This window comes from Aspergillus oryzae, chromosome 6 (genome assembly GCF_000184455.2).
Source record: "Aspergillus oryzae RIB40 DNA, chromosome 6".
In the NCBI taxonomy this organism is placed as follows: Eukaryota; Fungi; Ascomycota; class Eurotiomycetes; order Eurotiales; family Aspergillaceae; genus Aspergillus; species Aspergillus oryzae.
The window spans coordinates 2,051,775-2,073,025 of NC_036440.1; the positions used below are offsets into that span (position 1 = coordinate 2,051,775).

Here is a 21,251-nt window from a genome sequence, read left to right on the forward strand (position 1 = left end):
TTCCGAGACACCAGCGCAATGCTCTTGCGCTAGGTCGTCTGCGAGGACCTCTTTTGTGTTATCAGCAGTTCGCCACTCATTTGTCGAAGCAAAAGCTGGGTTTCCGAAGACTTTCATGGCCGTCACCAGCTGCCTACTCTTCTCTAGATTATAGACGGCGTGTCAAAAGTACCAAGATGTATGTTTGACGTTGAAGACGGCAGGAAGCCCAGCCATAGGTCCCTAACACCGCCATTTAGTGAAGGCAAACAACCTCCATACTCGTCTCGGCCAACCCATGGGGGTGCAGTTTTGCAAGACGACTTTTGCAAACGGAATCGACTGCTGTCCGCTCATTCACAAATGTATGTGTTGGGGTCGGCTCCGGTCCTCGCTTTGCTTTAGGGTCCATTTATGAAGAGAAATGTACCCATCTGAAGATGGCCGTGGCTATTGGCCCAGCAAAGCTCAGAAAGGTTTCCGACCCTCTCAGCCTGACTCGTTATGGCGACTATCAGGTCATGTCCACCCGTGCAACGTTACTTTGTGAAACAGAACCTCTTAAAACGCCGGGAAATTCTGTCTGTTGTCTGTCTGGCTGACCTTCTATCAGGGTGCGTCTAGGGACCCGGCCGACTTGACGTCTGACTTGGATAAAGTAGACGGGACTCTGCATAGTGCAACGAGGAAGTCAGGTATCAACTTAACCACTTTCTCGAGCCAGCAAGAGAGGTAGCAGCCCTTTCTGGCTTTTCAGCTCTTCCGAATCTGGTTACGATCCGTCAAAAATTATACATTTAACGGACCAACAGAAGAGAAAAAGATATTCTTTTTTTGAAAAAATAAATACTGACAAAAGGGCAATCAGAAAATTAAGCCTGACACATTGACTTAAAACTGCATCGCTTCCGACTGAATCCCCCTCACCCTGCCCCGGTCCCTTTTCCAATGCGCAAAGATCGGCGGAACATGTTGGCCGCTATCATTCCTGGTTCATTGACCTTTGATGCTTTCGGCAACCACTGATTATATTTGAATTTTCTGTATTTATTTTGACTTTATGTACGTCTCAGAACCGGAGCCAATGCGTTTCCTTCGCCGCTGATACTCGAAGTAATGGCACGTTCTTTCTACACCCCGGAGGACGAGGTCGGTTTCGACCCGCAAACTCAACAAGATGTACTTTCGTTATCACATTCAACGCAGGCTAGCAGCCAGCAGGTAGTTATGGACAGAATTATTGGACCTAATACTCCGATTCCGGAAGGAGAGAAGAGTCGAAACGCCACTAGACGAAGGATCCCCGTAGCAGTGAGTTCCCTTTGCCCAAGGAAAGGGATAAAGAAGCTTACATCCGCAGTGCAATAGATGTAGAAAAAGAAAGATCAAGTGCAGCGGTGATATTGGCGACGGCCAAGGGTGTTCAAATTGTCGGTCTTCGGGAAATACGCACTGCCAGTTCTTAAGGGTCAGTCCTCTTCACCAATTACTGGATTCCCCTTCGATAAGCTAAGATACAGCTAAGGTCAATTCATCAATGTTGCAGACAAAAGCCACTGGATGGCCGTATTCCTTTATGAACGGTACACTGCCTTCAGCTCACCAAAGGCAGGGCGCGTACATATCTTCAGTGGCCACAAGACAAGAGTTGTTGTCAGCGAATCCTTCCAATTTCCGCATTACTTCTCTCTCACGTTCACCAGCCTTTGACATAGGCTCGACCGAACCTCAACAATCCTATAGTCGACCAAGCTTTGGTCAGGATCATATGGCCAATAATGATGAAGAGCCCTCGACTGTTTACGGTTCACAGCCTGCAGCCTACGGGGTGCCCACGACACTACCCCAAGGAGCCCTAGGAGACTACTATGGAGTCCCATGGTCAAAGACAGGTCATTCTGGCCTTAACGTTACTAGGGGAGGGCTTTTGCCGGATCATGAAGCGGAGGGCACGTTTCACCACCCTGATTACGCTTATATGATGTCGGCGCCGGGAACCCAAGTTACCGATACGACCTTTGTGCCCTCGATGGTTGCTCTATCATCCGAAGGACAAGGGGCAGACCGGACACTTCCCACCCCCAGTGGGCGAAACCAGCTTCAATTGGGTCTTTCAGTACTTCCAACATCGTCCGATGCCATCTCCGGGCTTCCTCAACAGGACTGCAGGGTTGGACACCCCTGGACACCTAAAGCTATCATTACTGCCAACAACGCCCGGTCGATGAAGCAGTATACCCCCGAACCTTTCAACACCGGCTCTCGAAACCGTGCAAAACCACCTCCGTCGAACGCGCAGGAGATGGTGCTTGGGTATTTACCAATGACGTCGGCTAGTGCTTCGTCACCGTTGATGCCCTCCTGTGGCACGTTCACTCGATTTAACCCGGCGAATCCTGGCGAAGAGCTGCAGAGAAACGAGGAAGCCCCGATGCGAAGGCCGATATTTACTGAGAGTGCTCGCTTTTCTCTTATGGAGGATAGCTCCAACATTTACGGTTACTGCAGCTCTGAGAGGAGAAAAGGACCCAAACCAGGCACTTCCGGGATGCTGATGAACGGACTTCCTTACACGCGGCCTCCCGAGCAGCTCCAAAGCACCCCCTCCTCTTTAGCTTTCAGCTTGCCGGTAGCGGAGGGCCTTTCAGGTCCCGGGGCAACCACAGAAGCACATCGGACGCAAGCTTTGAGTAACCCGGGGGGCTTCTATTCCGAGGCGTGCTAAGCGGCTGTGCATGTTACTGCAGCGTAAGCGCTCTGACCCTGAGAGTTGAACAGCACACTTTTGCACGGTGTTTTGGTAAAGTTTCATTTCGTTTGTCTTTCCTATTTGTCATTACGCTGTCTGACAGCCAAGAATTGGTGCAAATATTCATCTGTTTGTACTCTTACCATTCCCCTTGATTCTCTTCCTGGCCCTCCGATAGTTCTGGGTTATTCCAAATACTTCTCCTGCTTGTACACCCTTCAATATCTTCTCTTTCACCCGGTCTGTGCTAGCCAATGACAATCAGCACTGTTTCATCTTTCCCCCTCAATTTTTCAATTTCATTTCCTTTTTCCCTTCCGGATCTCGGTCCTGGGAACCCAATAGTTACACTAATATCGGGGTAGGCAAGGACTGTCGGGTCGGGTATCTTTGTAACTTCCTTAGCTTCTTTCTTCCGCTCTATTCTTTATGTGAACCATAATGTGTATGAGGTCTAGGCTAGGCCACGGTGGGAGGCATTTTCGAGTGAACGGTGGCTTGTTTGAAATCCGTTTGATGCTTGTGTTCGTTTGGCGGTTCTATCTCTGCTGGACCTTTCTTTTCCTGGTCGAGCTTCCTGTGCATGTAACCTGCATGCCTCCAACTGCAGCCCTGGAACCCGTAAACGGCTATCAGTTACAAATATTTAATATCGATACACAAACTATCAATAGCCTCTCTTTGATCCTACAGTCATCACTAGTCCAAAGAATTCAAGAATAGATCCGATTATACGGACCAGATCAATGTCGCCTGTAAACAGAAACTTAAAACTCAAGGAATATTAGAAATAATATAATACCCCCAAACCTCCGCTATGTTCCGCAAGGCTATTTTCTCTTATCCCTATCTAAGTAAGAGAAAACCCAAACAAGGCTGAACTTAGTTATTGTCTCTACACCAATCGTTCCCAGCCCTGTGTCCCCCTCTTTGTCTACCTAATCTGTTTCCCATTTACACTCGGTACGACGTATGTACATACGCTGTGGACTAAGAGTAGAAAGAAATCGTTTGTATAGACAGTAAGTACATTTTCACCAGGCGACAAAAGAAAAAAGGAAAGATAGTATAATGTTTCAGAACAGGAAAAACGAAAGACATGAAAAAGAAGAAAAAAGGGTTCATCTACTCGGAGCCGACTCGGCCTTTTACAATATCTCTACATCCATGAATGAGCTAGGGAGGATTTATCCCATTCAGTGGTCTCCGAGAGACAGTTCCTACTAGTTGACAGACATGGGTTGAGATCGGGGGTCCTGTGTTACACGACGGCATCTATGGGGCTTGAGAATGCCGTGATTCTGTTGGGAAGGTTTCATATTGGGGGTGGCGGGGGGTAAGGAACTGGGGAGAGTTGGGAGTTGGAGTAGATAAAACTCCCCGTTAACGAACAAGAGATAATCAGGGAGAGATATCGCCAACACTAGCCCCGAGTAAGCTACGCATCGAGAACCAGAACTACCACCAAGGTTGCTAAGGGGGGGAAAGCGATGCAGGTTATAGACAAGAGCCCCATGGATGCCTGACATCTCACAAGCCTCTTTGCCTGGGAAACTTGGTTGGAGAGGAAAAGTGATATCCCATGCATCGACAGGTGTAAAAGCCCCAAAAAAGGAAAAACAAGAACAAACCCTTGTATAGTAAAAGCACCGATGTAAATAATGTGTAAATCCCAGAGTTATAAAAGTAAAAAAGAAACATTTTTCATCCACCAGCCCGGAAACAAAATAAAGTAGAAAAGATGAGATATAAGAATCCAGAACCCCCAAATCTCAAATTTGATATTTTTTTTGTTTCTTTTGATTGTGATTGTTGCGGTTGCCCCCTGTCATCGTCATGGCATGATAACTATATTTGCATAAGCATAGCATACATAGCTTTGGTATGGTATGGTGTATCGCATATGCGAATGCGAATCGCTCAATCACCACCACAGGGTTATCATCAATAGCTTTAGCACTAGCCCCTGGCCGCAACCAACAATCCTTCCCATCCGATCCATATCCATCAGAATTCGACAGGTCGAGGGCGCGCTTAGTTCTTGGACTTCTTGGGGCCCTTGGTCTTGGCGGTACCACGGAACTTCTTGGAGCGGTTCTTGCGCTGCTTGCCTGTATTCCGGAAAAAAAATCACACATCAGCCCATGCCTTGTTTCGATATCCAGATATACCATATCCAGAAGGGAAGGAAATGCATACGCTGCTGTCTGCTGGGCTTCTCGATCTTCTCGGCAGCACCGATACGGACGAGACGGTAGTGAGGCTCGAACTTCTTCAGGGCCTCCTGGGAGTCGTAGACGAGGGCGAAGCCAGTGCTCTTGCCACCACCGTATTGCGTACGGAAGCCGAAGACGGAGACCTGGTCCTTGTTGGCCTTGTACAGGTCGGCGAGCTTGCCGCGGAGCTCATCCTTGGAGACGTTGGCGCGGTTGGGGTGGAGGACGTCACTGCAAATCATATTAGAGATCATGTTCAAATTATCGTTCTTCTTGTCCTGCAAATATTGAAAGCTCCGATCCATCACTGCCGGTCCTCCTCTTTTTAAAGATTATAGAACCCCCATAATCAATATCTCCCCGGAAAATTAACATCTCCAGAAGAACCCCCTCTTGATCCAAAACCTCTCACGCCGAAAAAAATTCGTCTGCCCAAGAACAAATGACCCATCCCAAGTCGGCCTCGGAAGCAAGATTGTGGACAGCGGACAGAGGGAAAAAAGAGGGAGCTTACACGACCATCTGCTTACGAGCAAGCAGGGGGTTGCGGATGAACTTGCGAGTCCGCAGGGTAACGGGAGTGTCGGCCATTTTTGCGGTAGCAGCGAATGTCTGCGTCGACGAGGACAGGAAGTTGGGGGGGATTGTCGAAGTCGCTGTCGTTGGCGGGCTCGAAGTGGTCGGTCGTCAAATCCCAAAGTGACAATTTTGCTTGTTGTGCATGTGGGCTCGCTAAGGGCGCACTAACCCGTCTTCGGTAGGTCTGTGCACGTGACAGCCTTATCCGCTATCAATCGATCGTCCCCTCATTCGCAACGGAGTATATCTTTTTTTTTTCTTTCTAGCAGATAGAGTGTTGTTTGAGACTTCCCTAAAAAGAATGTCTCCAGATAACGATATTCATTCACTAAAGAAGCTCGCAGCTCAGTACGCTCAACAACTCGACCTGACTCATCTCTCTATCCCCAATGCCTCCACCATCGTCCATCCCGACATCCAATGCGCCATCTACGAGCATATGTTTAACGAGGCCGCAGTATGGCCCCTCCCACCAGTGGGCTATCGCACCCGCGTCTTAAAAACGATCATTGCACGGATTGAAGATGGAATAACCGATCCGGAGGAGGATGTACGTCCGATCCTAACCTCCTTGACCTGTACGCGGAACCCATTTCTAGAATTACAGATAATAGTTCCTTTCAATCAAGATATACAACCATTATACATTTCTACCAATTGAACCATCCAAACTTCATAAAATAAACCATTAACAAGTAATCCCTTGATAGGAACTAAATTCCGACCTCATCGAATCCTGGACAAATCTCATCTCCCTCCCCAAACCCTCTCAAATCCAGCAAGCCCAACAATTAACCTACATCAAATACACCGCCCCCACCACCTCTCAAGACCCCCAAACAGTGATCACCTCAGAATCGCGCGGTCTGATCTACTCCTCCGGAACCACCGGCTTCCGCACCTGGGAAGCCTCCCTCCACCTCGGAACATACCTCTCCACACCCACCGGCGCAGCCCATGTAACCGGGAAACGGGTGATCGAGCTCGGCGCGGGAACAGGGTTCGTGTCAATGTATGCGGCGAAGTACCTGCAGCCGCAATTTGTGCTTGCAACGGATCGCGAGGGTACGCTGATCGAGAATATGAAGGATAGCAAAGCGAGAAATGGGTTAGGCGGGCAGTTTGGGGTCGGAGCTTGGGAATGGGGAACGCCGTTGGGGTATCCGACTGAAGATGATACTGAGGGTATAGCAAGGGAAGATCTGTTTTTTGATGTTGCGCTTGGAGCGGATTTGGTACGTTATGTCTTGTTATTCAAGCTATTTGGTGTTCTTCGTTCGACGGGGTTAATGGAAAGTAGACCTATGACACAGACTTACTTCCTCTGCTGTTCGCTACCCTTCATGACCTTTTTGATAACTACCGGGTCCAAGAGTTTATTCTCTCGGCTACATTACGGAACCAGAAGACCTTCCAGGCGTTCCTGGACGCTTGTGGTATGTGCTCCCTTCAATAGTCCTGCTTTGGTGCCGGGTTATGGAATTGACTGTTTCGCAGACAACCACCGTTTCAAAGCAGTGTGTTTATCGTTTGAGTCGCCAGTGACGGGAAGCCAGACCGGTTTCTTTCATGAGACTGGGATTCCAATCCGAACCTACCGGGTCACTAGGTAGCTAGTCTCTTCGCAAAAGATTTTGAGTTCGCGAGAAAGAACTTGGCTACGCTTGCGAGTAACTTAGTCTATCAATGGGTCAATGACTAAGAAGCATCCTTAGGATTTTATGGAGATTCTGTTATATACTGTATTGAACCTTCATACACAAGGCACAATATGGAAGGGTAACAGCCTGTAATGATAACGAATGACGGCTGGGGTATCATATAAGCAAAGAGAGACGCCAAGTATATACTCGCTAATCGACTAGGGGGTGCCCATACACAAACATGCAGCTTACCCCCGCCGTAGCATGAAAGCAGATAGTATAATAAAAAATCGGACTGTGTACAGTCGGCCAGGACGCAACTGTCGATACCATTCGTGCCTCACTCTGCCAAAGTCTCCCTCAACAGGCTCTCATCGATCGCCTCCGCGTGAATAGCAAAAGGGGCTCGGGAGTTTGGCCTAAAACCCATGATTGGGCCTTTCTGGTTCACGCCAGGGTACCGATATCGCAGGCCCGGAACTGTATCAGCCTTGGGATTTGGCTTTCTACTCGCAGTGGACGGGGGTGTCGTATCTGACGATGCCTGCGACGCCGACGGTATTGGTTGCTCCTGATGAGGGTTTGCATCGCCAATAGCCGCTGTGGGTGCATTTCCCAAATGTTCTCGCATCCACCCGCCTACGCGGCGGGTGAGGGAAATTTTTCGAGTAGGTGTCCCAGTAGGGTCCGAATGACCACTTGTTGCTGACTCTGTCTCGGATTGCCTACTAGCAGCCATTGAAGCAAGTAGCGTTTGTGAAGACTGGTCAATTTTCGAAGGCTCTCTATTGGCGGTGACTGTGCTCGTTGAGAGAACTGGGTTGGAGAACCGATCGTTACTAGAAAAGATACGGCGCGGGACGCGAGCAGAGAAGGGCCTCGAGACATCCTCCATCCGCGATGGACGTCGACTGGGAGTATGGATGTCCATGCCTGCAACAGAGAACAAGCTCTCATGCGATTGTCTACGCCGCGGGCGATAAGGAGAAGCAAATACATCATCAGGCGCAGGAGAAAAGGCTCTCTCAGATGTGGCGTAATGCACGGAGTCCTCCCGTTCCTCCGGTATGACAGGCTGGTACGCATCCCCAAGACCCTTGTTGAAAACGCCATCATCCAAAGGATCGACCGAAACATCCGTTTCAGGAGATCGAAAACTAGCATCATAGAAGCTGCTTCTTCGTCGACTAACCCTTAATGGCGAAAAGGCTGTGCTGTCGGGGCTAGTAGCTCGCGAGGAATCAAACCCACGCTCTACTCTATCAAATATAGATGATGATCGATATCCGGACTGCGGTGAGCTCGCCATGGACTCAGCTCCAGGAGACTGCGAAGACCAGCGTTGAGAAGCCGAGGGAATCTGTACGGGGGGCTGGGACATCATTGTGGATGCAGAAGAATGAGAAGACTGCGACCGGTGCGTAGGTTTGCGAGCTATTTTGGTACCAGAAGGAGAGTGTACAGTATTTGGATGGCCCCAGGTATGTCTGTTCTTGGAACGTCGGAAAAGCGCGGGCCTCTCCTTTTTAATAGACGGCGTATGATAATGGTGGTGAATGTGGAACTCTTGTGGTGCCCGACGCGGCTCCTTGGACTCAAGTTCCTGACTCAATGTCGGTGCAAGTTGTGGCACTTGCCCATCGCCTTCTGTCATGGGGACCAACTGGTGCGAAATGATCTGATCCCGCAGACACTGCACCTCTTGATTCGAACTCTCTAGCAACTCCCGTAATTCAACGATTCCCAACTGCAAATTGGCATTATCCTGTAATATGTCCCTGACGAAACGGGACACCACGGTTCCGCCGTGGTTCCTGCCCAACTCATGAGTTGCCGCGGCTCCTTTTAGACGTCTAGCAGCGCCATCTAGCTCCCGTTCAACGGTCCGTTTTCGCTCCATACGCTGGACTGCTTCGGCATGGCGTTCGCGTTCCTCCCGTGCCTCCTTCTCAATGCGGTCGATTTGATCATTAAGATCTCTTAAAGTACTTTCCGCCTTCTTCCATCGCTGGACCGCCGACCTTGATTCTTCTTCAGCTGACTCCAGGCTCTCTTGGAGCCTGGTTTGTTCATTCTCCATCTGAACCAATTGGGCGTCAAGGTCAGCTGCACGGGCAGCCGACACCGTGACTTTGCGAAGCTCAGCTTCAGAATTCTCTAGTCTAACTTCAAGGGACTTAGCATGAGAATCTGCATCAGCAACGGCTTTGTTCAGAGCTTCCAGCTGCTCCAATAACCCGCGATTCTCTTCGATTATGCGGGCATTTTCGACCTGCACCTCACGCTTCTCGCGTTCCAGGTTCTCAATACTGGCGAGGAACCGATGACGGTCTTCTTCAGCCTCGGCCATGTATGATTCATGGCGATGGAGCAAAGCCTGTAATGCAAAAGTTAGTGACGACGAGTTCGTTGAAGTGAACGCCGTAGCAGCGTTATCTTGAAAGGCAGCCATGACGGACAACAACACAATGGGAGAGGATGGGAGACCTAGCGGTCGTTAGAGTCGCCATGGGTGACACGAGGTTGACAGGTCCTCTCTCTCCCTTTTTTGCTTTTTCTCAATAATTCCAGCCCGGCGTTATTTCGCAAAGTTGACGAAAGGAGGGCCTAAATTCCAATGGAGGACAAACAATGTGACAGGGGGGAAGTAAAAACAAACTGTGGGGAGCTGAGAGTACGACGATCTATGTACTCTCAAGGAACCCCAAGTATGTACAAGTACAAAGTATGCAGACAGACATCTAGCCAAGAAAACAAGAAAGCAAAGGAACGGGAGCCCGGGCATAAATATAGATGCATCGAAGATAACGGAATGATGACGCAGAGGCCTGATTTCGACCCAAAACGCCGACAAAGGAACGTACCTGACCCAATCGAGCAGCCGTAGCGAGATCCTTTTCCAACCCCTCCAGGGCCACATTATTGTGCTGCAGGAATGCACAGTCATTACGGCCACAGCAGCAGCGTAGAGCCGTCGGAGTGGACGAGGAGTGGGTAGGAATGCATGGAACCTGACTAGCAGGAACTGGGCTATGCGGACGGGATGCCATGGCTGGGATTAGAATGCGAGACGACTGAGTGTGAGTTGGCACCCCTTGGAGTGGCTAGCTAAGCGGAGGCGCCAAATCATCGAGCTGAGCTGTCGACTCCCAGTGGATCTGAGGGGTCAATGAGGGGTGCAAATGAGATCAGTACATCCCCACCATAAAACTCAGTTGAAAAGCCATGTAAAGGAAAACCTCCAATGGCTATTGTTAGTTGACAGTCGTAAACTACGAATGGAAAGGTAACTTGGGACGAGTGAAGTAGTTTGTTTGGCAGGGAGAAAAAAGGCGGAGAAGACTGTCGATAAGGCTTCCATCAGATCGCTGATTGGCTACAAAAAGAGTTACAGTCACACACGGTTTTTTACCCGCAATATTTCAAGAGTTACGCAGAAGATAGTGGGTATCACTCGCCTTATTTACATTACCATTACTTGCAGGTACTATACCGGAGGAACGAAAATAGCAACGGTACCACTTGTAGTAGTTCGTCTCACTTAATGAGACACATGGATGTAAGGAAAAAAGAGAGAAACCACTCATCGCCTCACAGTTGTCATGAAACCACGCAACATGATTCCGACCTACATAAGCATGCTCACAGGCCAGGTTAGTGGCAGGCGATGGACCCGACTAGACCAACTTAGTAGCAAGCCTTCCCAGATCGTCACTGATGTGCAGCCACGGGTGGAGTGACTCTGGTAGAAATCGGAACACGAGATATCACAATTCATTACTCATGGTAATTCTTCCGGATCATCACCCGTATGCGCCTCCACGCACATTGCCTTTTAAAAAAAAAATCTAAAGAAAAACTCTATCGGCTGAATTTGGAATTGGATTGAAAAATTATTACCAGTCATGGCTCACTACTGTATGTACTTGTAGCGACATACTTATCTAGGTCTGTGTATATGAACACAGCAAACTCAAAAGTATCTCAGGACGACGATCAGGTCAGCCTGACCGGGAAATAAGAAAGGAAAGACAGAGGAGTTGCGCAGGGCCACCAATAGACATTCCGGGAAAAGGAAAAAGTGTTTAAAGAAAATAGACAAAGAGAAGGCTACCAGTCTTCATGTGCCACGTTCACAGAATAATCAAGTAATCAGTCCCAAACATGCTGTTGAAGGATTCAAAGTAGAAAATCATTTCGCACATTAATAAACGCCCCAGCGCCTCCTTCTTCACTGATTTCATTGACCAGCACTTCTGTCTGTTGGTATAGCCGCTCCAGAGCAGCCGATGATGATTTGCCAAGTGAAACTACACGTAGGTTAGTCGGGATCCACTTCGCACGAACAACAAATGATCGGAGGAAAGTACCTAAAATTGCCGAATTCAATTCCTCTGCAACAGCAATGCGGCCTGCAGGGTCCAAATAATGCCCGTGGACTGACTGCATCGGATCAGGATACGCCACCAGCGAGAAAATGTCATCCAGCATCTTCTTGTTCCCTCCACGCTCGTCATTCGGATAATCTAGACGTAATTGTTGTCCATACTGGACGGCCTCGGTGAGGAGCTCGTTGAACTTCGCAGCGTTCTCAGGCTCTTCCGTATCCATTCCATCAGCGTTCCAGCCGCCACCGTGGTGCATATGTTCGTCAAGCTCCATCTCCTCGTCAAAAACGGCACTGCCGTCAGAAAGACCATTAGATGGCTTGTCTCTCCTCGATGCAGCCCAGGAGGGCTCGTTGCATCGACGCATCATTTCCAAAAATTTCCGACATCGTAACTTGAAGTGAATATGAGGGAAGTTCTGCAATACATTGGCGTAATAGGCATTAGTATACTTCAGTGCCTTGTCGATATCGCCATCTAGTATCGCTGCTCGGATTTCTGCGTAGAGTTAGTGCAAGTTATCTGAATTTAGTCGGGGGCGCCGCACTTTGCCGGTTGATCGCTTCAACATCTTCCTCTACTTCATACTTCTTCAGTGGCTCCGCACGCCCATTTTGCAGCGCCGCCGACTCTGCAGCGACCTCTTCTGCAAAAGCCCGAGCCGTTTCGACATATCCGTCATGAGCCAGGAACTGTGCAACCAGTTCTTGGAGCAAGGCAGACTCATCTAAGGGTGGCTGTAGGTTAGCGGTGCTGGTGGCACGAATCTCTGAGTGAATGGCAAATTTCTCTTTCTGTATTTGATCAGTTATATTCATACCGCCAACAAGATGCACGCTACGCACCTTAACCATGCCATCAATGTCAAACATGAACGGATGTTGGCCAAAGTTCGCCGCCAAATGCACAGGAGGCTGTTTTTTCATCCCCACTGAGGGGTAGACCTTCAGGTTTCGCAACTCCCGAAAGGCATTTCCTAGCTGTCGTTAGCTTTCCTTATTGAGGTTTTCGCCTGCCGAGATGTCATTACCCAGAAATACGCCATTTTTAGTGAAAAATGCACATCCCGTCGAAAAGTTGACACCGCAGCCCACGGTATCGTTTACACCAAAGGTAGGGCCGTATTGTCGTCCTTGCCCTTGGCTTTCACCAAAAAATGACTTGCCATCATCACCATGGTACGCCCAGGATTCTTGCTCCCATCCCGGGAGACGCTCAACCGACGCTTTATTACTGGAGAACCCGATCCCGATCATTCTGTCACAGTGAGTATATCTTCCAAAAGAGAAAGAAAATACGGACAGAGAAATGGAAGGAAAAGAGGAAGGCAATCACCTCCTTCTAAAATGATTTGAACATACCCTTCCTTAGGTTTGGATAGAATCGTAATTTCAAAATAGTAGATCCCGCACTGCGGCGGCATCGGGTTATCCGCACGCACAGCAGCAGCTTCATGGTCGTGTTTATTGACTGGGCCGGTATACCGGACTTCCAATCCCCCACTTGTGAGCTCCAGGCCAGAATATTTGTCTCCGTCGTTCCACCGTGAAGGAAGTGGCATAACGTGTTCGTCATCGCCAGGAGGTTCCCTCTCGATGATATCATAGGTCATCCCACGATGGGATGGTGCTATACGCGGCAAGCTCGCCTGACTGGAGGAGGTAGAAATGGGATTCGACGTTGATGAAGAATAAACTGTATCCCGTTGGGACGCCAGTTTGGCTCGACGGGCTGCATCGAGGCGGGAGATGTACCTGGAGTTGCGCAGGTATGATGGTGTAAATGAAGACGATGCAGCGTCGGAGAAGCTGCCGGGATTTGGGGGGAAGGGGTCAGAACGAGTGAAGCTGGCGTATTTCCGGGAATAAGGAGGAAGTGTATCGCCGGACGACATCCTCCATGAGGAGTTCATCTGCATGTCTGCATCCACGTCTGCGGATGGCCTCAGATGGCGGCCGTCGGGATGAAATGGTGGGGGGTAAGAAGTGGAGTTCGAAGTAAGCAGTTGGGAGAACGGACCACTGTTGCTTGGTGGCGAGAGCGCAGTTCCAGACAGGACGGAAGCGTAGGATGAACGACGGGGGATGGTAGAGATGCTTGGGCCGGAATATGTGGTGGTTACAGGAGCTCCTCGAGCTCCACCGGACGGGGGAAATGGTGCATCGGTCATATTGGAGTCGTTCGTTGGATGGAGCCAAAACCAACGGCGGGCGGGTACTTAGTAGTGAGCGGGGAGGGTCGACGAACATACACAACACCCTCACGAGAGCGGCTCTCGAAGCTCGAATGACTATGACGATAGTGAAATGCGTAGCATTTGTCAATGTTTATTGATAACTTGCTTCTTTTGTTTCTTGCGTCTTCTTTTGCTCTTTTGTCTGTGTTCTTTTGGGTTATGGTCTCTCGGCCACGGGTCACTTGGTTTTCCGTAAACGGCAGTGGAGCACAACAACCAGAAGCCTAATATTCGCTGTTGACTCTATAAACAAGTATTTCAGGACGATTTCTTGGCGGTGTCGAAATATTTGGGAAAGTAATGAGACCACACAGTCCAGGAAAGACTGAGATCGCAGTTACAACGAAGTTGGGAAAAGACCAGAGAATGGGAATTCAGGAAGCGTCTTGTGTGACGGGAAAGGGGAGGAGAGACAATAATGCCTCAGGAAGTTGTCTGATTCCGTACTACAAGGGAAAGAGTCACGGGGCCACGGGTTTCAGTCTATTCATTTACTAAGAGGAAAAGGAACATGATGGCATGACAGGAATGTGGCTGCGGGGGGCAGGGAAGGGAAAAAGCACGGGGCGCCCAGAGCTTCTGGAGAAGAGTAAAGAAAAGAGTATTCATAGGTACATCGACCTCCGTGATGTATGTACTTTATTACCACTATTACTGCTCTTCTGACAAGGGAGAGATGAGGGGAACCCTCTAGTACTACCTTCCATTTAACCAGCTATGGTTCTACTAAATTGGGTCTGGGATTAGAGTACTCATGAAGCGCATTAGCATATACTACTATATATCCATGCAACAGGACTCCTCCGACAGTGTTCACATAATTCAGCAAATCCAGCATGATTTGCTGAGACCCCCTCCTGAGATGCATCCAGCATCCGGCTTATGCTAGCAGCTGATCTGTCCCTCTCTGGTCAGCAATCACTCCTACAATTACCGGCCACCAAGACGGCTAGGGTTTCGGGTTAGTTCCAGATGAGATGTTACATCAAACAATGGATTGAAAAACGACTATCATCTCTTACATTCATGAGAAAACAAATGAACTCCAGAATCGGTCGATCGAAAAACGTCAATACTAAAACTAGTTCATTCTAGCGAATCACTTTGAATTGTAAAGCCATTGCCTATCCTACTGATACTTCGAGTAAGAAACCCCGGCTGCATCTGTAAATCTAATCCCAACGTTTTCCTGCATACAATAAACATCCCCCACATGACCTTGGTAGAGGGGTTAACTCAGATCTTGCGTAAAATCCCAGATCCAACAAACATAATAGTACAAAGAAAGAACTAGAGAAGGACAAAGACAAATCAAAAGGCGATTGAGCGGATAAACTCAGGCGGACAAAGCCAGGAGTGGGTGAAAATTCTCTGCCAGTGGCCAGAAATGACAGCGAACAAATGAGGTAGCCCAGTATGGGAGCGAACGATAGAACTTCCCAAACGCCAATCCAGACCATACAAAGGTTGACCATGTAAACAACGCTCCAGAAACCATGGGAAATAAAAAATGTAGAGTGAAAATAATGTACACGAAGGATGACGGCTGAATCAAATTATGGGTTTGAGCCTATGCGGCCATAGCAATGGCAGGCGAAGATGCCTCTGCGATATTCGGAGGGACCGGGGTTAGGTCTCCATCACCAGAATTGCTCTTCTCGCTAGGAACCCCGCTAGCGCTTTGATTCGCCTTGCTATCGCTATCACCGGTCTCCAGGACAGACTCCTTGCTTTCGCCATTGTCGTCTGTTTTCTGAGGTCGGGGAGTTCGCCAAGTCGGTAGCTGCCACTGTATTCCAGTGAAGCTCTTCAGTTGTAAAGACTTGCGTTCCCATTTGCGGCATGGAGCCCCCGAACGATCAAGGGCGCGAAGACCGGCATTAATGGCACCGGTGTTGGCTTTGGGCCCCAACCTATGGGATGGTGCAATCTTGACGGGTTCGGAGCCACCGTCATCACTATTCGTCCCCAAGTTAGCATGTGTTGTTTGCAGTGCCAGCTAGGGAGATAACAAACACCTACAGTCTAGGTTTCTTCTTCGGACCAGGCTTTCCTCTCGGTTTAGGGGTTGTCTCGCTTATCTGGTTCACACCTCGTTTGGCTCCAGGCTTGGGACCAGGTACACCTTTGCGACGGGGGGTGTCAGCAGCCGAAGTTCCCGCGGCAGGTGTAGATGCAGCATCAGATGCATTGTCGGACGGAGGGATAGGTGCTTCCACGGAAGATGACGCCGGGGAGGAAGGTTCTTTTTCCTTGACGGGGGAGTCGGCTCTAGACTCGTCGTCCTTGATGATACTCTTCTTCCTGTCCTTTACCTCTGGGGGAGGAGGACTGGCAAAGCGACTTAACAAGTCCGGTGAGAGCTTGAGGACGACGACCCCTTTCGAAGAGGGCCCAGACCGACTGGAGCGACCGTTGGTGGCAGTAGCAGCGGGCATTTCAGCTCAATGGGTAATCTGCCGATAGCGATTTTGTAAGGGTAGGGTAGAAGAAATGACAATTAGACCCGACGGGTGTGAAGGGGAAGTAAAAGCCGTTGAGACGCGGAGTGGCAGTGTTGGTGGAAGGCAGAAAGTTGGATATTATTTAAATGGCGATTGTGACGTGGGTGACGGACAAGTTGGTTGGCTGGAGAAGTGGTTCCAGACGTCAAACGCGGCGGCGCGACTTGGTCAGGGTGAGGCAAAAGTTTGACAAGGCTGATGGAGACAAGAGAAGCGAGGCACGAGTGACATAGTCCGGTTAGATAGTGACGATGATGAAGCGGGATGGTAGAGGATAGGAGAGGAGGAAGAGAGGGAGAGGGGCGGAGGGAAAGAAAAAGGACGGGGGATGGAAGAAAGGGATGGGGATGCGCCGTGTGGTGGTTTCATTGTTGGTGTGTGTTCATCTCGTCTACTAAGTAGGGAACAGCCAGACTTTCACACGCTCTCTCTGTTCTGTGCGGTCAGTCCAGTGACTGTCCAGGAGACGAGAAGCTGAACCTTCTGCGGACCGATCACCCTAAGAAAATTTACCGCCCTCGCGTCTCGTACCGTTTCTTACGCGTGGCTTCCGTGGCTCGGGATTGAGGAAACGTCATCGTTCGGGTGTTTCTGACTGTATGGGACGTTCAAATTCAATTCATTCTATACTACCTCATCTACTCACTATACCTACACTGTACATATTCTTAGTATACGTATCTATTAATATTTCATGGTTTTTTTTTTTTTTTTTTTTTTTTTTTTTTTTAATTCGTACCCTTGTTGATGGATTTCTAATTCTGCTAACTGACTGGATTTAATAAGCGCTTTGCCTTCCTCTTAATATCCATGAACAATAGTCTCATTTCCTAGACAGAGAAAGTGGACTCCTCCCCATGCTCAGCCGAGTTAAATTAAGTCATTCCATTCATCCTACAATCTGAGAAAGAAGTGCGAAAGTATTGAAAGTAATATACTTACATATCCATCCTACCGAGGAAGAAAAAACGAAAAAGAAAAGAGAAAAAAGAAAACGAAAACGAACGAACCGTATATTCATAATAGGACTCGTATCTATCTTACAATTCACAGCTTTTTTTCCCTTCCCATCGATCGAGTTATGGATCGCCAGTCCCGCTTATTAGTAGTGAGGTAGACTTTTTGGCACGAACTTCCACCGCTTCCGTCCGGGTTTATTTCGCAGGTACGGAGTACGGGTATTCATTTCTAACAGGTAATTACCGATCCAAAGGATGGAAAGGACCTACTGTATAAAGGATTGAAAGAAGTATTTGAGACTTCGTTCGGGGTATGACCTAACCTAACTTCCATCACCGATGGATCATTCATAGCCTTTTACACCTCTCCAAACCTTCTATACTCGACATAACACCCGATATATAGACGACGAAGCGATATCATCCGTTCACCGACGATATATTTACACTACCAAGTGGACCGAACAGAAAGATCCGTTGTGTTTGTGTTGTCAGATGATAGACCAAAATGACTGGGGGCACATATGATGATGCCTATTCAGGAAACTAAAACGACTACCCGTACCTACGTGACTAGTACTAAGTAAAAAAGGTAGTAAGAACTTGAACCAAGAAATCCCTCCCGACCGGTTCGCCACAAACGGAACAGAATCACACAAGGCACTTGAATTGCTAAATCAGAAAACCGCGCAATGGCCGGGAAACGGGCTTAATGTCCGGGTTATCCGTTCCCATTGATAATCCCCAACCGCCGAGAGTTATTCGCTCAAGTAATTGAACGAGATAGGAATTAAAGGGCTCAATATTAATCCGAGTCCAGTGAACCTGCAAGTTGGGGCAAAATTGCCTCACCTCCCATCTCACCTCAAATCTTTCGATGTACAATATCAACTATTACTATGGTGCCCATCTACAGTGAGAATATCAAACTCCAGAACAGTTCGTGACCCATAATGAGCTTATCGGATATAATACTACCGAACTACTTGAATCCATGTACAATAAACCGCCTACCCACAACTCCAGCGCTAATCGGCCTTCTTTTCTTGTCTTTTCCGTTCAATCACCTCCCCGACAGCTTGCTGCACCCCCGAACTAGCCCGTACACTGCTCAGGACTAACCCCTCTTTCATGCCCTTGCGCAGCGTGGCAACGCTCTCTCGATCGCCTTTGAATGGCGCAAATCCTAGCTGCAACAGCCGCGTCGATTCGCCGTCTGTAGCCCGAGAGAGCTGAGCTAATTGCGCGAGGCGCTGCATGGTCTGCGGGTGGATACGCTCACCCGCTGCGGAGGATGACCCTTTGCTGACCTCGGGCGGTGTCACCTGCGAAATAAAGATATGCAGCATCACGGAGGCACGTTGCGCAAGGGTCAAGATCTGAAATGGTAGGAGATAGAAGCTCGGCGTCTTCGTAGAAATCCCCAGCAATTTTTGTAGCTCTACAGGGATATAGGATGCAGGGAAGAATAAAGCTCTTGGCTGCGTGGTCAAAGCTAATTCAAGAGTGATCAAGGCAGCAAAAGTAAAGAAGCGCCACTGTGTACGGTTAGGAAGAGACAAGCAGCATCTAAAGATAATCACTCACATAACGGCCCCAGTTGGACCACCAGGTGAAGTTCAAAATGATAATGGTCACGAATCCTCCCACATACTGCGGTATCGACCGCTGTAACCCTGTAAACAGGAAGTCTTGCACAGTCTTGACATTACTCCAGACAAGAACATCGGGTCCAAATCTATCATATGCAAACCGCCTCGCAGGATCCAGTAAGGTATCTTGCGCCAGCTTCAAATATACAAAGTAGTCGTCGGAAGGAATGCCATCCCCTTGGTTGATCTTGTCTGGATGATGCTGCGCAGCAAGGCGCCGGAATCGCGATTTGATAGTCCTATCATCGGCCAATGGAGAGACCCCAAGTGCTTTGTAAAAATCACCGGCAGCCTGAACCCGATGAAATGTCTCGTAGAGCGTGTAAAGGAGATAGCTTGTCACGACCAGAATAAAGATGCGACGGCGATGTCGGGCATAGCGCGGAGAGGGGGGTTGGGGTCGAGGTTCACCCGCGCGAATGGTAATTCCATAGTAAATATTCTGAACTATGGAAGTCGCATACTATATCCTACGTTGTCAGTAATGGCCATAACATGCTGCGTGGAGGTCGACGGGAACCTAGAGACAAGCAAAGGTAAAGATAACACTCACATTTGGTAGAAATGCCCAACCAGCAAAAGATAAAAGAGAAGCCATGAAGATATTTCAGTCCCGTGCTTGTAGGCAGCACGGGAAATCAACTACTTTTAATTTTATACAAAAGTTTAGCGCCATGAAGCACTATCGTATGTTGTCTTCTTCCATGAAGTTGCGACTTGGCGCCTGCCTTGAAACTTACCGCCCTAGACACCGCCTTCCATTTCTCCACATGAGCAAAGAAGGAAAAGAAAAAAAAAAAGTTTCGACATCTGAAAATCCATCGGATATCGATCCTCGAAGATACTCCACAGGCGCACCCGTTGCGCCACTATCGAACACAATGGCCGTCGATGCGATGGAAATAGATTCAGAGCGGGTCCCAGCTGCCGTACCATCCCCAGAAAAAGAGCGCAAGCGCAAACACAAGAACAAGGACGTATCATCCTCATCGCCGTCAAAGAAGAAGCGCAAGCATGAATCGAGCCAATTAACCGACGAAACCGCGGATCATGACATTGAAAAGAAGAAAAAGAGCAAGAAGTCCAAGGATAAGACGAAGAGCAAACAGGCCGACACAGAAGGAGCAGCAATTCCAGACTCGCCATATGTTCTGACCACCGCAACGCTCTATCTTCCTCTATCGCCCATCTCGATTTCCCCGACTCATGCTAAAGCCTCCCTCCTGGCGGAACATCTCTCCCCTCTCCTCCTTACTTATTATGCTCCCCTTCAAGGTGTCATCTTGGCCTACTCCGATGCCTCGATATCGAGTACCCCGCCTTCCCCATATACGTCCTCTGATCCCGCAGATCCCAATCCAAAACCATTGACTCTCGCCAAGACAGCAGGCGAATACGGCGTGCTGTACGTTTACCTGACTGCGACATTCCTGGTTTTTCGGCCACAAAGGGGTCAAATTCTCGAAGGATGGGTCAACGTCCAGTCTGAAGGTTTCCTGGGCGCCGTTGTGCTCAACCTCTTCTCCGTCGGTATTGAACGCAAGAGACTCCCTTCGAACTGGAAATGGGTCCCACCAGGTGAAGAAGGCAGCGTCAGCGGAGACCAGCAAAAGACAGCCACCACATCCGAAGATGACGAATCCGAACCGTCTGCCTCCTTCGATCAAGAAAAAGAGCATTTCAACCCCGTCTCGTTGGCAAACCCCGTCTCCGACACCCTCAACGAAGAAGCCAATGCTGAGGATGACGAATCTGCCGCAGAGGGCTACTTCCAGTCTGTATCTGGTCACCGTGTACGCGGCACTGTCCGTTTCCGGGTCGTCGATGTCGACGTCATTCCCGGTTCGGAGCGCGATCGCAGCTTTCTTAGCATTGAGGGCACGATGCTCTCCCCGGAGGAGGAAGCCAGAGTGCTTGAAGATGAGCGCAATGGTATCTTAACCACATCTGCCACCCCACGGAGGGGACGTAGCCAAGAACCCCGAGTTTCCATGTCCGGCGCACTAGCAGCGCCATCAGTCGCTGCTATCCCAGAACCAGAAACTCCCAGCAAGACCAAGGAGCCGAAGGCTGAGAAGGAGAAGAAATCCAAATCCTCCAAGTCTAAGAAGAAGGAAAAGAAGGAGAAATGATCTATGAATCGAGTTTAACTCTGGGCTTACTCCGTCTCGATTAAATTCAATTAAGTTGTGTTTGTGTATAGAAGTTAGCATTCCATGTTCTATATTATTATTACTATCACGTTGGGCGTTAGAGGGAGAAATCAAAACTTATTCTGGAATTATATATGCGACCCTTACGGAAGATATATATCGGCGTGTTGAACTTCTTATACAAAGCTGAACC

At 48.9% G+C, this 21,251-nt stretch overlaps 8 protein-coding genes across 8 annotated transcripts; 3 read left to right on the forward strand and 5 right to left on the reverse strand.

Annotated features, from left to right (window-relative positions):
• Positions 1–1,555: 1,555 nt before the first annotated feature.
• Positions 1,556–2,704, forward strand: AO090038000593 (uncharacterized protein; the record flags this gene model as incomplete). The annotated part of the gene is made up of 1 exon (XM_001825439.3): positions 1,556–2,704. The coding sequence occupies one exon, from the start codon at positions 1,556–1,558 to the stop codon at positions 2,702–2,704; it is 1,149 nt and encodes a 382-aa protein (XP_001825491.3).
• Positions 2,705–4,762: 2,058 nt separating this feature from the next.
• Positions 4,763–5,535, reverse strand: AO090038000592 (40S ribosomal protein eS24; the record flags this gene model as incomplete). Its single annotated transcript, XM_001825438.3, has 3 exons — positions 4,763–4,839; positions 4,928–5,175; positions 5,459–5,535. The coding sequence occupies 3 exons, from the start codon at positions 5,533–5,535 to the stop codon at positions 4,763–4,765; spliced, it is 402 nt and encodes a 133-aa protein (XP_001825490.1).
• Positions 5,536–5,824: 289 nt separating this feature from the next.
• AO090038000591 (protein-lysine N-methyltransferase) lies at positions 5,825–7,009 on the forward strand (the record flags this gene model as incomplete). Its single annotated transcript, XM_023238222.1, has 3 exons — positions 5,825–6,073; positions 6,234–6,959; positions 6,980–7,009. 3 exons carry the CDS (start codon positions 5,825–5,827, stop codon positions 7,007–7,009), a joined length of 1,005 nt encoding a protein of 334 aa, XP_023093197.1.
• Positions 7,010–7,506: 497 nt separating this feature from the next.
• Positions 7,507–9,618, reverse strand: AO090038000590 (uncharacterized protein; the record flags this gene model as incomplete). Its single annotated transcript, XM_001825436.3, has 1 exon — positions 7,507–9,618. One exon carries the CDS (start codon positions 9,616–9,618, stop codon positions 7,507–7,509), a length of 2,112 nt encoding a protein of 703 aa, XP_001825488.3.
• Positions 9,619–11,345: 1,727 nt separating this feature from the next.
• Positions 11,346–13,724, reverse strand: AO090038000589 (putative Ran-binding protein (RanBP10); the record flags this gene model as incomplete). Its single annotated transcript, XM_023238223.1, has 6 exons — positions 11,346–11,476; positions 11,537–12,052; positions 12,102–12,348; positions 12,400–12,530; positions 12,585–12,811; positions 12,916–13,724. 6 exons carry the CDS (start codon positions 13,722–13,724, stop codon positions 11,346–11,348), a joined length of 2,061 nt encoding a protein of 686 aa, XP_023093196.1.
• Positions 13,725–15,360: 1,636 nt separating this feature from the next.
• On the reverse strand, positions 15,361–16,228 carry AO090038000587 (uncharacterized protein; the record flags this gene model as incomplete). The annotated part of the gene is made up of 2 exons (XM_001825434.3): positions 15,361–15,748; positions 15,813–16,228. The coding sequence occupies 2 exons, from the start codon at positions 16,226–16,228 to the stop codon at positions 15,361–15,363; spliced, it is 804 nt and encodes a 267-aa protein (XP_001825486.1).
• A 2,053-nt stretch (positions 16,229–18,281) lies between these two features.
• AO090038000586 (J domain-containing protein) lies at positions 18,282–19,397 on the reverse strand (the record flags this gene model as incomplete). Its single annotated transcript, XM_023238224.1, is given in 3 exon segments — positions 18,282–18,791; positions 18,841–19,352; positions 19,370–19,397. The coding sequence occupies 3 exon segments, from the start codon at positions 19,395–19,397 to the stop codon at positions 18,282–18,284; spliced, it is 1,050 nt and encodes a 349-aa protein (XP_023093195.1).
• Positions 19,398–19,501: 104 nt separating this feature from the next.
• Positions 19,502–21,037, forward strand: AO090038000585 (DNA-directed RNA polymerase I subunit RPA43; the record flags this gene model as incomplete). The annotated part of the gene is made up of 1 exon (XM_001825432.3): positions 19,502–21,037. One exon carries the CDS (start codon positions 19,502–19,504, stop codon positions 21,035–21,037), a length of 1,536 nt encoding a protein of 511 aa, XP_001825484.3.
• Between the last annotated feature and the right edge of the window lie 214 nt (positions 21,038–21,251).